The 15,173-nt window shown below is 55.5% G+C and overlaps 4 protein-coding genes and 1 long non-coding RNA gene across 5 annotated transcripts in view; 4 read left to right on the top strand and 1 right to left on the bottom strand.

The window, feature by feature from the left end:
- LOC144213285 (uncharacterized) overlaps positions 1-6,500 on the top strand; it is a 33,310-nt gene extending 26,810 nt beyond the window's left edge. The window contains exons 3-4 of the long non-coding RNA XR_013329931.1: positions 5,014-6,217; positions 6,358-6,500. This is a non-coding gene — a long non-coding RNA (uncharacterized LOC144213285). The remainder of the gene's footprint in view (positions 1-5,013; positions 6,218-6,357) is intronic.
- LOC144213929 (uncharacterized) lies at positions 419-2,447 on the bottom strand (the record flags this gene model as incomplete). The annotated part of the gene is made up of 7 exons (XM_077742655.1): positions 419-889; positions 979-1,127; positions 1,198-1,256; positions 1,333-1,487; positions 1,568-1,746; positions 1,826-1,887; positions 1,974-2,447. Coding segments are annotated over 7 exons (1,161 nt in total), but the record flags the coding sequence as incomplete, so codon positions are not given.
- On the top strand, positions 2,535-6,217 carry LOC144213278 (uncharacterized). The gene is made up of 2 exons (XM_077741652.1): positions 2,535-5,582; positions 6,119-6,217. The coding sequence occupies exon 1, from the start codon at positions 2,668-2,670 to the stop codon at positions 4,468-4,470; it is 1,803 nt and encodes a 600-aa protein (XP_077597778.1). The 5' UTR covers positions 2,535-2,667; the 3' UTR covers positions 4,471-5,582; positions 6,119-6,217.
- A 304-nt stretch (positions 6,501-6,804) lies between the features above and the next one.
- cnga1b (cyclic nucleotide gated channel subunit alpha 1b) lies at positions 6,805-9,576 on the top strand. Its single transcript, XM_077742687.1, has 14 exons — positions 6,805-6,851; positions 6,922-6,972; positions 7,039-7,086; positions 7,159-7,224; positions 7,291-7,395; positions 7,456-7,562; positions 7,621-7,795; positions 7,906-8,042; positions 8,129-8,301; positions 8,361-8,486; positions 8,570-8,722; positions 8,807-9,038; positions 9,121-9,296; positions 9,358-9,576. The coding sequence occupies exons 1-14, from the start codon at positions 6,805-6,807 to the stop codon at positions 9,574-9,576; spliced, it is 1,815 nt and encodes a 604-aa protein (XP_077598813.1).
- Positions 9,574-15,132, top strand: nfxl1 (nuclear transcription factor, X-box binding-like 1). The gene is made up of 24 exons (XM_077741649.1): positions 9,574-10,210; positions 10,718-10,877; positions 10,953-11,135; positions 11,195-11,304; positions 11,369-11,499; positions 11,561-11,605; positions 11,659-11,792; positions 11,873-11,958; positions 12,033-12,108; positions 12,182-12,279; positions 12,357-12,471; positions 12,543-12,667; positions 12,724-12,846; positions 12,916-13,006; positions 13,074-13,194; positions 13,258-13,414; positions 13,482-13,573; positions 13,650-13,671; positions 13,742-13,864; positions 13,930-14,090; positions 14,160-14,229; positions 14,309-14,413; positions 14,476-14,610; positions 14,684-15,132. The coding sequence occupies exons 1-24, from the start codon at positions 10,067-10,069 to the stop codon at positions 14,888-14,890; spliced, it is 2,814 nt and encodes a 937-aa protein (XP_077597775.1). The 5' UTR covers positions 9,574-10,066; the 3' UTR covers positions 14,891-15,132.
- Positions 15,133-15,173: the final 41 nt, after the last annotated feature.

Genomic DNA, 15,173 nt, shown 5'->3' with positions numbered 1-15,173 from the left:
CAGATTGTTGGCTGGCCGTATTGTGTCGTCCTCCCTTCTTTTTGTTGCCCAATAACTTTTAAAACAACAAATCCATCTGCGTCTTGGTTGACGTGAACGCAAGACAGAAATCCAGGAGTTTTCTTCCCTCTGAAAATGAAGATTTTGTCAAAGGCCGCCACCATTTTGGGGAAACAAAGCCTTCGCAAAGCAGAAAAATGAGACGCATCTTCCAAAATATATTAAGTATACTTTTTGAATGATTTTTGAAATGTCAAGGACTTTCTCAAAAATCAATAAGTGACATGGACGTCCAATCCATTCGGTCAGCGGCCCTCCCGTGGACATTGGCTTCAAGCGGCGACCAATCACGTGTTTTTGAGCAAAGGACCGCGTGCGATGGTGGCGAGCCACCAAAAAGAAAACTTTTGCTTGCAAATTCTTGACGCCTTTTTATTTTGTTTTCCACAAGTTCCACCGGTCGACTGGCAATCCGCCGACTTAAGTGTCTTCAAAACAATCCGTGCCTTTTTTTTTTATTTATATCAACCTCGGTGTCATGAATATTACAGTCATATATAATAATTTATTCTTGCTTATAAGATGCTGTAAATACATGGAAAAGACCGTTTCCTGACAAAAAAACCAATCATATTTCAAGGGTATACCATAATTATTATTAAGTTAGTGGACAAATGTCAGTTTCCAAGATAAATAATGATGTCATGTATCGGTGATTATTTGCAGATGAATTGTTGTCATATGCACTTTTTGTGAATTTGCAGAAAAGTAGTACGTACATGTCCTATTAGTTAGCATTTGTATTGTTAGTAGGCTAATAACCACGGCAACAGCAGGAGGCCGCATGCCGTGAGCAGGCTGCTTTTGACGCTTGTTCCGCTTGAAACTTCTGTCAATCCAAAAGAGAAACAAATGTCAGTCACTCGCCGATGAACCGGAGGCGTAGCCCGGCCTGTTTTGCTTCTGCCGACAACTTACGTGCGCCGTCCACAAAAATGGAGGAAGGGTCCACGTTGAAATCCGTGATATTTGGCGCGGCGTCCGTCAAAACCCGGGCGATGGCGCTGTTGTTAGGCACTGAGGTGGCGATGAAACTCAAGTCCATGTTGTTGATGATGGAGCCGTTGCTGATGGATGGCAATCCCACTGTTAGTCTCCGTTCAAAGAAGAGGACTTTGTGTGCGAATGGCAACTGACCTGAACGAAACCACGGTCAAGAAGCGGAACGAAGAAAGACTCTGGTAGAAGACTTCCAGCTGCGGAAAGACCAGTAAAGTGGAGTCAAAAACACCAGACAGACGTGGCCACGTTCTCCCTCCGAGTCCCACTTACCGTTCTCTTGAGGAGGTCGGCTCTGTTGATGAATGCCGCCGAAGCCGGATCGGACAGGTCCCGGGTGAACTCCTCTCCCGCCGATCGGAAGGACAGTCGACGCGTGGCCAGAGCCACCGGCGTGGTCGTCGGCGCCACGGTGGTTGAAATCCTTTCTGTGAGCACGGATGGGGGAAACCTCGAGTCGGGGAGGGAATTGAAGAAAGGGACGGGGACCCGCTGGACGCTAGCTTACCGGTGGCCGTTATGGACTCGGCGTCGAAGCTCAGGGTGAAGTTTCCGCTGTCCACGCCTTCTCTCAAGGTGGTGGCCACCTCGTCTGCTTGGGGAAGCGTTTCGTCGGACGCCGTTCTCTGGAACTGGATGTCCACGTCCGCCACCACGTTATCCACTCGGGTCAGGGCCGAGCTGGGCCTGCGTGGGTGGGTGACTCGTTAGCCGGGGTCAGGCCGAGACCATGACCTTGACGTGGCTCCGGGCGGGGCCACCTTACCTGAAGCCGGTGACCACGCAGCGGCTGTACGTCCTGTACCTCCGTCTGTATATGACGTCGTACTGTGAGGAGAAGGCGCGGGTTAGCCGCACTCAGCTACGGTGACCTCCGGTGACCTCCGGCAATTGGCAAAGGGGACTCTACTCACCACTAAGAAGATTTCCTGCGCCAGGCTGCGGAATTCCACACTATTGGGGTCTTCCAGCTCCTCGGTGAACGGTTGAACCAATACCGCCACGACAATGACCACAAGAGCTGGGCGGGGTGCCGGGGTGGTAGTCGTAGTGGTGGTTGGGACCCGGGTGGTGGTGGACGGGGTGGTGGTGGTTGGGACCCGGGTGGTGGTGGACCGGGTGGTGGTGGTTGGGACCCGGGTGGTGGTGGACCGGGTGGTGGTGGTTGGGACCCGGGTGGTGGTGGTTGGGACCCGGGTGGTGGTGGTGGTGGCCCGGGTGGTGGTGGTGGTTGGCCCCGTGGTGGTGGTGGTGGCCCGGGTGGTGGTGGTGGTTGGCCCCGTGGTGGTGGTGGTGGCCCGGGTGGTGGTGGTGGTTGGCCCCGTGGTGGTGGTGGTGGCCCGGGTGGTGGTGGTGGTGGCCCGGGTGGTGGTGGTGGTGGGGCCCGTGGTGGTGGTGGTGGGGCCCGTGGTGGTGGTGGTTGGGCCCGTGGTGGTGGTTGGGCCTGTGGTGGTGGTGGGGCCCGTGGTGGTGGTGGTTGGGCCTGTGGTGGTGGTTGGGCCTGTGGTGGTGGTTGGGCCTGTGGTGGTGGTTGGGCCTGTGGTGGTGGTTGGGCCTGTGGTGGTGGTTGGGCCCGTGGTGGTGGTTGGGCCCGTGGTGGTGGGGCCCATGGTGGTGCTGGTGGCACCCGTGGTAGCAGTGGTAGAGCTGGTGGGACCCGTGGTGGCGCTGGTGGGGCCCGTGGTGGCGGTGGGTCCCATGGTGGTGCTGGTGGGACCCGTGGTAGCGCTGGTGGGACCCATGGTGGTGCTGGTGGGACCCGTGGTGGCGCTGGTGGGACCCATGGTGGAGCTGGTGGAACCCGTGGTGGCGCTGGTGGAACCCGTGGTAGCAGTGGTGGCGCTGGTGGGACCCGTGGTGGCGCTGGTGGGATCCGTGGTGGCGCTGTTGTCGCTGGTGGGGCCCGTGGTGTCGCTGGTTGGGCCCATGGTAGCAGTGGTGGCGCTGGTGGGACCCATGGTGGAGCTGGTGGGACCTGTGGTGGCGCTGGTGGGATCCGTGGTGGCGCTGTTGTCGCTGGTGGGGCCCGTGGTGTCGCTGGTTGGGCCCATGGTAGCAGTGGTGGCGCTGGTGGGACCCATGGTGGAGCTGGTGGGACCTGTGGTGGCGCTGGTGTCGCTGGTGGGACCTGTGGTGGCGCTGGTGTCGCTGGTGGGGCCCGTGGTGGCGCTGATGTCGCTGGTGGGGCCCGTGGTGGCGCTGGTGGGGCCCGTGGTGTCGCTGGTGGGGCCTGTGGTGGCGCTAGTGGGATCTGTGGTGTCGCTGGTGGGGCCCGTGGTGGCGCTAATGTCGCTGGTGGGGCCCGTGGTGGCGCTGGTGGGATCCGTGGTGTCGCTGGTGGGGCCCGTGGTGGCGCTGTTGTCGCTGGTGGGGCCCGTGGTGGCGCTGATGTCGCTGGTGGGGCCTGTGGTGTCGCTAGTGGGATCTGTGGTGTCGCTGGTGGGGCCCGTGGTGGCGCTAATGTCACTGGTGGGGCCCGTGGTGGCGCTGGTGGGATCCGTGGTGGCGCTGTTGTCGCTGGTGGGGCCCGTGGTGTCGCTGGTGGGGCCCGTGGTGGCGCTGGTGTCGCTGGTGGGATCCGTGGTGTCGCTGGTGGGGCCCGTGGTGGCGCTGTTGTCGCTGGTGGGGCCCGTGGTGGCGCTGATGTCGCTGGTGGGGCCTGTGGTGTCGCTAGTGGGATCTGTGGTGTCGCTGGTGGGGCCCGTGGTGGCGCTGGTGGGATCCGTGGTGTCGCTGGTGGGGCCCGTGGTGGCGCTGTTGTCGCTGGTGGGGCCCGTGGTGGCGCTGATGTCGCTGGTGGGGCCCGTGGTGGCGCTGGTGGGGCCCGTGGTGTCGCTGGTGGGGCCTGTGGTGGCGCTAGTGGGATCTGTGGTGTCGCTGGTGGGGCCCGTGGTGGCGCTAATGTCGCTGGTGGGGCCCGTGGTGGCGCTGGTGGGATCCGTGGTGTCGCTGGTGGGGCCCGTGGTGGCGCTAATGTCGCTGGTGGGGCCCGTGGTGGCGCTGGTGGGATCCGTGGTGTCGCTGGTGGGGCCCGTGGTGGCGCTGTTGTCGCTGGTGGGGCCCGTGGTGTCGCTGGTGGGATCCGTGGTGGCGCTGGTGGGGCCCGTGGTGGCGCTGTTGTCGCTGGTGGGGCCCGTGGTGGCGCTGGTGGGATCTGTGGTGTCGCTGGTGGGGCCCGTGGTGGCGCTGTTGTCGCTGGTGGGGCCCGTGGTGTCGCTGGTGGGATCCGTGGTGGCGCTGGTGTCGCTGGTGGGGCCCGTGGTGTCGCTGGTGGGGCCCGTGGTGGCGCTGTTGTCGCTGGTGGGGCCCGTGGTGTCGCTGGTGGGATCCGTGGTGGCGCTGGTGGGATCCGTGGTGGCGCTGGTGGGGCCCGTGGTGGCAGTCACAGTGCCTAGAGAGAGAGATCAGTAGCATATGTTTAATCAAGTGTGGAAGCATTGGCATATTTGGCCAAAATATTGAGTTTACCAAATAGCATCAGCAAGGCTAGCACTGCTCCTCCACTCATTGTTTTTTTCTTCCCTTTAACCTGCAAAGTCATTGACAGGAACATGTCCATTCAAATGGTCCCTTTCATTGTAATTGAAATGAGATATTTGGTAGAATACATTTCCAATTCTTTTTATGACGGTACAGCATGTAAAGTAAGCACAACTTTGTATGTTAATGTCAATAAAGTTGCACTCACCTCTTCTCCTTCCCAGATTCAACGAAATAGCTCTAAAAATACATTGCAATGTTCATCAGAAACGAAGAATGACTTACAAATCACTCGAAAACCAAGAAAAGAAAAAACTCACCTCTGTTCAGTTTGGGTTGTTTCTGTTATTGTATTTTTTTCTCTATATTTTCATGCGTGCTTTTTGTCCAACCGCGGTGAAGTTCCTTCCTAAACCTTGCAATACTTTCAATGACAAGGATGCGTATATCTCTATTTATATGTGTGTGTAAAAGTGGGACGGTAAGTCAAGTGACGTGGTTGGCTGCTATCAACCAGTGATGATTTGGGAGAGGCCAAAATGTCGAAAAGTGCCCAAACCGCCCTCGTCTCTGCCCTGGTTCGTTCACGCCATCCGACATTGAGGTATGACACATTGCATGCAAAGGTCAAGCCACTGGGCCGCATTTTTATCCAAAAATCTTTTTTACGTTGACACACAGGCGGAAGGGTGGATAGGCTTTTTTGCAACAGCTTTTGGGAGCTTTGACTTTCAAAAAAAAAAGGATTAAAATGACTCAAAGTGAAACAAATGGATTTGGGATGTCAATCAATGTCAGCCAAAGACTTCAATGTTCTCACTTTGCTATCTTTTCGATTGTAAATCTTCACATTGTTACTTATTCAATGAATTACAACAAATTATTCTTTATTATTGTCATTTTGTTAGCCTTCGTGTTCATGTTTTAATATTGTCATTTTGTATACCCGAATGAATATGAATTGTTACTTCCAAAATGTTGTTTTTGTCCCATCACATATTTTCTAGCCAAATATCAACGTAATAAGCCTCATGAAATTTCAGGTAAGTCACATTTGATTTAATGTGTGATAAATGGAAAAAAATTGTAGAAAATGGTTATCACGAGATCATTGCTGTGGCGCCAACCAAAAATCAAAAGCCATGGCAATTCATGCTATCAAAAAAATGACTTTTTCAGTCCTTGAAATTCACCTTTTTACTCATTTCAGATCATCAAAGTTTCCAGTTGTTTTCTTTGGTCGTTCCGTCATTTTTGACGTGTACATTTCCCAGGCAAAACAACCGTCAGCCCCGGCCTATTTTTAGTCTGCTTTGACGCAAAAGCAAACCTGTATTTTTTTTGGAAAAGATGTGTCAACCATTGTCTGGACATTTTTTGAATGTCTGCCATACTTTTTGTCCGTCTGCGTTGAGATCGGCGTCCGATTAGTCCTTTCATTCCCAACAGCGCGTGACGGACACAAATTGTGCCTTGACGACACAAATATGTTTTACGTTGTAAAAATAGGATGGCTATTTATGTTGACTCTTTGGCCCTTTTGCCCTAACGTCCAATGGTGTTGTCTTCCAAAAACAAGTTTCAAAGCAGTGTGTGTGAAGTGGCTTGGATTTCCAGATGATCAGTCGTCTGCGATGCTGCCGATAGTGGCCAGAATTTCTCACTGGACTTGAACCAGGTAGGAAACTGAGATAAAAACTGGTTGGGCAGTGGCACGCCCAACCCAGGAAACGGAAACAAACACTAAATGAATGTGAGTAAAAAAAAAATGGGGGAAATGACAATGAATAACCTTGCAAATATCTCCTAAAAACACAGACACAAAAGATGGATTCCCAACACATTCCCTGTTTGCCGTCTAGTGGTCACTTGGTGTACTGCAGCACCTTCCTCCCACTTAAGCCTATCAAAGCTGCCCTTGTGTGTGTGCTGACTCGTCTTTATTAGCACGGAGCAGATTTTCCTTCCAAACTTGCCCTACTCTGACTTTCTTCTATCTCCAAGTCCTTCTCCAAGGTGAGTCCATCCAGAAAATGCGGTTTGAGTCCTGCTTTTTAGCCCTTATTTGTGCTTCCCATAGTTCAGTGCGTGCAAACCCGAGTGGCGCGCCTTCATCCCCACGCGCTAATCTCATTAAACCGTGCCACGAACGCTTGCATTGTCGCTTTGGTGGATTTCAGGCTGGCTTTGGGTCGGCGATGGTCCGCGGGTAGACCAGAGATCCAGGAGCTAACCCAAGATCTGGTCCTTGGGGAAGGAGGCCCCATGGCCCGAGTTTCACCAACCAGCGTGGAAAACATGGAGGACGGCTGGTGAGTTGCAAGGGGGATTTTTTTTTTTCCAGGTTCCCCAAAACATTTCCTGGATTTTGCTAAATTTCAGGTCCACTGAACTTGAGACAAACTTCAACAACAGCAACAACAACAAAGAAAAGTAATGCCCTGAGACGCTTTGCTGGTCCATCTTAGTGGCTTTCTTATCTTTCCTCTCATTTTGCAGGGATGAGAAGAAGAAAAAGAAGAAGAAGAAGAAGAAAGACATGAAGATGTAAGTAAGATGGGAGGATCTCCGGTCCACTGAAAAGTGCTTCTTCATCAAAGCTAATCTTGGTGTTCTTAGGAAGAAGAAAGCTGAAGAAGAGGAGGAGAAGAAGAAGAATAAGGAGAAGGAGGCGCTGGTGGACATGTAGGTTGATTGGGATGAAGGTGGTGGAGGGTTCCAAAATTTAGGCTTTTGCCTCCCATGCTACAGACCACAGGAGATCACGGCCGTAGACCCGGCGGGGAACACCTATTACCACTGGCTCTTCATCATCACGGTTCCCGTCATGTACAACTGGACCTTCATCATCGCCAGGTGAGCCATCCCTCCCCGTCCGTCCGTGGTTCCGGATCTAAGGTGACCGATCGGACTCAGGGCGTGCTTCGAGGAACTTCAGACGGACTACTCGCGCTACTGGTTCTTCTTGGACTTTGTCTGCGATTCCGTCTACGTGGCCGACATGGTCTTCAGAACCAGGACAGGTAGGTGCGCGTAATTCCCGGATCACGGACGACCGCGAAAACGGTTTTGGGCGCGCAGGCTACTTGGAGCAGGGTCTCCTGGTCAAGGACGAGCTGAAGCTACGTGAGCGTTACACCAAGAGTTTGCAGTTCCGACTGGACGTTCTGTCCATCGTCCCCACCGACATTCTCTACGCCCAGCTGGGTCTCAACTACCCGGAGATTCGTCTCAACAGGCTGTTGAGGTTCAACAGGTGGGTCCTCAGGGACAAAGGGGCTAAGGGGCAGGTTCAACAGGTGGGTCCTCACAGACAAAGGGGCAACGGGTCGTCCTCTCCTTCACAAGTAGGTCTCCTCTTTCCAGGATGCTAGAGTTCTTCCAGAGGACCGAGACCAGAACCAACTACCCCAACGCGCTACGCATCTCCAACCTGGTCATGTACATTGTTATCATCATCCACTGGAATGCCTGCCTCTACTACTCCTTCTCCAAGGCTATCGGTGGGCTAGCTAAAGCTAAGCGTCCCCTAGCTAAAGCATCGGTTGAGCCACCTCCAGACCAACGCGAGCGTCCGGTCCCTCCGCAGGTTTTGGCTCGGACAGGTTCGTTTACCCCGACCCGGCCAACCCGGAATTCGGCCGCCTGGTGCGGAAGTACGCCTACAGCATGTACTGGTCCACGCTGACGCTCACCACCATTGGAGAGACTCCGCCCCCCGTGGAGAACTCGGAGTACTTTTTCGTGGTCACCGATTTCCTGGTACGTAAGTAAACGGCCTCCGAGGCGCTCTGGTCTCAGGTCCCGTCCCGTCGTTCCAGGTCGGCGTGCTGATCTTTGCCACCATCGTGGGTAACGTGGGCTCCATGATCACCAACATGAACGCCGCCCGAGCTAACTTTCAGGCCCGCATCGACGCCATCAAACAGTACATGAGCTTCCGAAAGGTCCGTGGCGCTCGCGCCCAAGGGATCCCAGTCCCCGTGGAGTGGTCTTCAACCGAGGACCCTTTTCTGCCTCCCCAAAACAGGTCACCAAAGACCTGGAGAAACGTGTCATCAAGTGGTTCGACTTTCTGTGGACCAACAAGAAGGCGGTGGACGAACGGGAAGTCCTCAAGTACCTTCCGGACAAGCTAAGGGCCGAAATTGCCATCAACGTGCACCTGGATACGCTCAAGAAGGTCAGCCAAGGTTTCTCCTCCCATGACTCACCGGCCGGCCGGCCGGCGTCGGTCTGAAGGGCTCCTCTTTTCTTGGCAACTCAGGTGCGCATCTTCGCCGACTGCGAGGCCGGCCTGCTGGTGGAGCTGGTGCTGAAGCTACAGCCGCAAGTCTACAGTCCCGGAGACTACATCTGCAAGAAGGGCGACATCGGGCGCGAGATGTACATCATCAAAGAGGGCAAGCTGGCCGTGGTGGCCGATGACGGCATCACGCAGTTTGTGGTGCTCAGCGACGGCAGCTACTTTGGCGAGATCAGCATCCTGGCCATCAAAGGTGGGCGCCAAACCGGGCGGGGACAAACCCGGGCCGGCCACCAGGTTTTGGCCCTCGTCTCCAGCCCTTCTTCCACCAACAGGCAGCAAAGCCGGAAACAGGCGAACGGCGAACATCCGTAGCATCGGCTACTCGGACCTCTTCTGCCTCTCCAAGGACGACCTGATGGAGGCTCTGACCGAGTACCCCGACGCCAAGGCCTTGTTAGAGGAGAAGGGGAGGCAGATCCTCATGAAAGACGGCCTGCTGGACCTGGAGGTACTCCCCCGCCACCACGGCCACCCGCGCCACTTGAGCTAATCCCCATCCCCATACGTAGGTGGCGGCGCAGGGTCCCGACCCCAAGGAGATCGAGGACAAGGTGGAACGGATGGCGAGCACGCTGGACGGCCTGCAGACGCGCTACGCTCGGCTGTTGGCCGAGCACGAGGCCACGCACGGCAAGCTCAAACATCGAGTCAGCAAATTGGAGAAGAAGCTCCCCCTTCAGGCGGGCCAGGAGCCACCTCCATTGCCCCCATTGCCGGTCACTGGATGAGTTGTGTCTAGTGTCGCTTCTGAATTAGGTTTCAACCAAGTGACTAGTCGCTAACTGACTTGGGCGGACGCAGTGACAAACACCACTGAAGACACAAGAGGCCCAGCTATGCTAGCTAGTACTGCAAGTGATGTTAGTTAGGCCCAGGGCAAGGCAAAAAAAAAAAAAGGACCCCCAATAGACATTAGCATGGCCCGCAATTGGCCCGCGGTGCGCAGTTTGGAGACCCCTATTTGGTGAAAGGAATTTGACAGTTTTGGTACTCATGTGATGCTGCATTGTTTTGGCCAGAGTGATGGAAATCATTTTAAACTCATTGGTTTAAAAAAAACAAACAAAATACAATGATTCAACTTGGAACAATAATTTGCTTCTACAACATTTCAATTCTGAAAATACAACAAGTTGAAATGCATGCATTTAGCATCAAAGCGAAACAATGTCATTTCAAAGTCCTGCATGATGGCCAAATCATAATAAAAGATGTTAAATGAACAGTTGCTTGCCACGTCGCACTGTTGCCGTTGATCCAAGGGCGATGGGATTTGTAGTCCTGCAAATTCCTTGCATGCTCCTGTCAAAAGACTACAAATCCTTCCTTCCTGTTGGCTCCGTGCAACCGCAAGTTAGCCAGGTTTGTTTACCGAATTTAAATTTGTTTTTTCCCTGTCATAAGACGCATTCCGGTAACTTAATGTTTATGTACGTTATTATGAGCCGCAAATAGCTTGTTGGTGCAGCTCGTCGTTGACATATAAGCTAGCCGGCTTGTTAGCATATGCTACCGCTCAGCCGAAGCGTCGTCGTATTTATACCTTTCTATTTAAAACTAAACTGTTACTGTCAATGTGTAACTCATATGTACTTTTAGTTATATTTTGCCTATGTGCTCATTTACTGTTTCGTTTAGAAGTACTCTAAACCAAGTGAACTTTTAATGTGCTAGTATACTTTAGCGAAAATCCCATTTTTTTATTCTTCCTAAATGCTTGAAATAGCTTCACGACTCGCCTTCTCCTGATGTTAATATCACAATTTTATTCATTTAAGTCACTGGAGTTTCGTGTGAACTTGTTATTATTCCAGTTTGTACAGAAATGGCAAAAAAATGTGAATGTAAGACACCCTGCTTTTTGTGCAGGAGAATAACGGTTTGTGGCAGACGGCCATGGAGCCGGCATGGCGACCACGGGGCAGGGGTCGCGGACGGAGCCAGGATGCTCCTGGAGAAAGACTGCGAGAGAGGCCGGGCGCTGGAAGACCCGGCGCCGCCGCCACGCTTCGAAACGATGTGCAACACGGTGAGCGCCACGCCAAAATATGTCCTTCGAGCTTTCCAACTTGTGCCGACCTCATTGTCCTTTTCTGGCCCACAGGTCCCTCCAGGGTATCCAAGTTTGAGGAAATCCAGAAGGCGGACCGAGCCGCCGCCGCCCGGCAGCTGGCGGGTCGCCTCGCCAGTTGCTCTTCCTCCTCCTCCGACGATGAGGATGATGACGAAGAGCGCAAGGATGACCGTGTCCTGAAATCCACCTTCACTGCATATGCCAACCATACTGGTAAGGATGTGTTCTCATCTCAAAACAGATTTCTTCAGCGACCTATCTTTCGCACGCAGGGGGTGACGTCACCGGGCTGGAGAGGACCAGTCAGTACGTCAGCGAGCTCTTGCAGTCCGGAGCGCTGACCTGCCTCATCTGTATCGCCTCCGTCAAGCGGACTCAAGCGGTGAGGAAATGTGGGGGGGAAACGGCTGAGTCGCTTTGACCTTTTGACCTTTCTTGACCTGTAGGTGTGGAGTTGCGGCGGCTGCTTTTCCCTTTTCCATCTCCCGTGCATCCAGAAGTGGGCCAGGGACTCTGTCTTCCTGATCTGCTCGGCCACGGACGAAGACTTTGGCCGCGAGCAGCACCCGTGGCCGTGGTGAGTCCCTCTAAAAACAAATTAGCATTAGCCATTAGCTTTACCACCTTCTCCTTTGCAGCCCCAAGTGTCGGGCAGAGTACCCCCACGCCGCCACCCCCAACAGGTGAGCCACCGCGTAGCACCGCCCGGATGGCGCTAACGCTGGCTGGTCTTCAGGTACATGTGTTACTGCGGGAAGCTTCAGGATCCGCCCGCCGATCCCTGGTTGGCGCCTCACTCTTGCGGCGCCGTGTGTCACAAAGAGCTGAAGCCGTCTTGTGGGCACGCCTGTCTGCTGCTCTGTCACCCTGGTAACCGGGCGCGCACGCCGACTCTTTCCCGGCGGCGTGCGTGTTCCTCTGTCAGCTTGCGCCCGCCATTCACGTTGCAGGTCCTTGCCCGCCGTGCCCGAAGATGGTGAGCGTCTCCTGCCTGTGCGGAAAAGCCAAGGGCGTCCCCCGGCGCTGTAGTAACAAGGTACGCCAGCTTGACTTTTTTTTTTTTGGGAAGTACCCGCAGCACAACACGATTGTTTTGGGTTTTTTTTCCAGGCCTGGTCATGCCAACAGCCTTGTGGGAAGTTGTTGTCATGCCGACAGCACAAGTGTCTCCAGCCGTGTCATTCAGGTAAACACTCGTCCAGCCACACGGATGTCTTTTCCTACTTTCCGTTTCATTTCTGTCTTTGTGTGTGAGACAGAGTGTTCGCCCTGCCTTAAAACCAGCGTCCAGAAGTGCCTGTGCGGTCGGGAGAAAGCGCAGAGACCATGCGCCGACCCACAGTGGAAATGTCAACGGGTACGTAACAGCCCGACCGCTCACCAAAAATATCCAAGATGGCCGTCACAATGGTCAAACACTTTCCCGTCCCTCAGATGTGCGGAGCCATCCTGTCTTGCGGGAATCATACCTGCGAGCTGGTGTGTCACGACGGACGCTGCCCTCCGTGTCCCCGCTCCCTCAGCAGGACGTGTCCTTGCGGCAAGACCAGTGAGACACAGACGTCGCCCTCGGTGTTTTTCCTCGGGGTCTGAATTTTGAATTGGAAACATTTGTGTCAGAGTCCAGTTTGCCCTGCACGGAGGAAGTGGCGCTGTGCGGCGATACGTGCGAACGCCCCCTCTCCTGCGGGAAGCACACCTGCTCCATGAGGTGTCACCGGGGGAATTGCGACACCTGTCGACAGGTAACGCCGACGTCCGACGGGTGGCGGCCCGGCGCTCACGTGAGCGTACGTCTCAGGAGGTGACCAAGGAGTGCCGTTGCGGGAAATACCGCAAACTGATGGCGTGCCACAAAGAGTATCTGTGCGAGTCCAAGTGTTCCAAAAGCCGAGGCTGCCAGAAACATCCGTGCCGGAGGAAGGTCGGTTTCCGTCGCCCGCCAGCCGTCACCCGCCCTAAAGACTCACCCGCTCTGTCTTTCCCCCGTCAGTGCTGCCCCGGCAACTGCCCCCCGTGCGACCAGATCTGCGCTCGGACCCTGGGGTGCCGCAACCACAAATGCCCGTCGGTGTGTCACCAAGGTAACGTGCCTCACGCAACCTCCTGACCCGCCTTGGTGCCTGACCAGACTCTGCGTGCCTCCGCCAGGAAGTTGTTATCCCTGTCCGGAGACGGTGGAGGTCAAGTGCACGTGCGGCGCCACCTCCTCCACGGTGCCGTGTGGACGAGAGCGGAGCACCAAGCCTCCTCGCTGCAAGGAGCTCTGCAAGTAGGCATTCCGTCCGCGGCTAGCCACGAGGCTCGGCTAACTCACCGGTGTTTGATGCCACAGATGGCCTCCTTCCTGCCACCACCCGTCCAGAGTGGGCCACCGCTGCCACGACGGGCCCTGCCCCCCTTGCACGCAGCCCTGCCTGTTGTCTCTGGCGGGCTGTGCGCACACTTGCCCACAGCCCTGCCACGACCGCGTGGTGCTCAAGTCGCAACAGGTACAGTGCTGCAGTCATCTTGAGTCCCGAGGTCATCCGTGGCCATCTTTGTTCCTCTGCTTCCCAGGCGCAGTTGTCCGGTCCCTGGGAGCAGCCGTCGGGTCCGGCCTTCGTGACCAAGGCCCTGCCCTGTCCGCCCTGTCGAGTGCCGCTTCCGGTGTACGACACACAAAAATGGCCGGCCGTACTGGTTTGAGTGCTTTTGCCAAATTGACCCTCACTCTCTGTCTCGCAGGTCCTGTTTTGGAGAACACGAGGTGAGAAGGTTATACCGGGCAAGCGTGCGTGCCCGCGACCTTGCCGACGCCATGTCGCTGCGCTGTCTAGGTGGGCGCCGTGCCGTGCTGCCGCCCGGATCGCTTCTCCTGTAAACGGCCCTGCGGGCGACCTCTGAGCTGCGGTAACCACAAGTGTGCCAGGGAGTGCCACCTGCTGGACGGCAGCGACAAGGTAGGAGTGCACCACCGTGACCAACATGTGGGTAGAATATAAATGCGGACGTCTGGCTTCGCCAGTGCAACGACTGCGAAGAAGGTTGCTCCAAGCCCCGGCCGGGCCCGTCCCCGTGCCCCCACGGCTGCCCGTTGCCGTGTCACCGCGGCGACTGCCCCCCTTGCCGCCAGATGATCCGCCAACGTTGCCACTGCAAGATAAGCACGCTCTACGTGGAGTGCACGTGAGTCCGTGTCAATTAATAACCGTGTATGGAGCATTTTTTAAAGGCTATTTTCTTCCCCTTTTTCAGGAAAATGTCGGCGGCCGATGCGGAGACGGTGGTGGCGTTGGGCTCCTGCAACAACCAATGCCCCAAAGAGGTCCTCCTCTCACTTGATGCATTACCATTGGCTCCCGGTCCGGATAGCCCAAATGTGACCTTTGTTGTCTTCTCCGCAGCTGACTTGCGGTCATCGCTGCAAGCGGGCGTGTCATCCCGGCCAGTGCGACGCCCAATGCCACCAGAAGGTCAAGCTGCGATGTCCCTGCAGGAGGCTCAAGAAGGTACGCCAACGGCCACCGGCCCGGCCGGCCAAGTCCCGTTTTCAACTGGTGCGTCCGCGTAGGAGTTGCCCTGCTCGCGCTCGTCCGGCCACGTCGTCGAGTGCGACGACGCCTGCGGCGAGCAGCAGAGGACGCTCAGCCGGCTGAAGGAGGCGGAGACGAAAGTTGCCGAGGAAGAGGAACGTCGGCGACTTCAGGTTGAGCCCCGTCGGGATCCGTTTCCGCCGCCGCGCCGCGCTAAGCTAACTGCCATTGTGTTGCTCCTCCCAGGAGGAACTGGAGGCCTTCGCCAAACGGCGCGGGGGCCGTCGCCTTAAGAAACGAGGGCGCCGGGAGGAGGAAGACACGGAGGACGGGAGCCGGGCGGGGCGCTGGAGGCGCCTGGCTTTGGTTTTGGTCCCGCTGGGCGGCGCCGCGCTCTCGCTGGCCGCTTATCTGCTGCTCGGAGAGGCCGGGGGGGAGAGTATGTCGCGATGAGGTCATACCATTGATTCATAGATTGATCCAATCTGGGTTCAAGTGAAAGAGCCGTCAGCAGAGGGCGCCGCCGTACCTTTTTGCAGTTGACACGCATTGCAAACATATGGAAAAGGTGCTAAACAGGCTGAAAGTGACAAATTGAAGAATTGGACACGAATTTGGTGGTGGTCACCCAAGGGGCTTATTCCAATAGTCCTGATTATTCAAGTCTTGTAATAAAAGTCACTGTTGTTGTTCAATTCAATGTCCCCGGAGCTATTGTCTTTTGGAGTACCTCAAA

This window comes from Stigmatopora nigra, chromosome 20 (assembly GCF_051989575.1).
Source record: "Stigmatopora nigra isolate UIUO_SnigA chromosome 20, RoL_Snig_1.1, whole genome shotgun sequence".
Taxonomy (NCBI): Eukaryota; Metazoa; Chordata; class Actinopteri; order Syngnathiformes; family Syngnathidae; genus Stigmatopora; species Stigmatopora nigra.
Note: the sequence above shows the minus strand (reverse complement) of the source record. Positions and strands in the feature narration are given on the sequence as shown.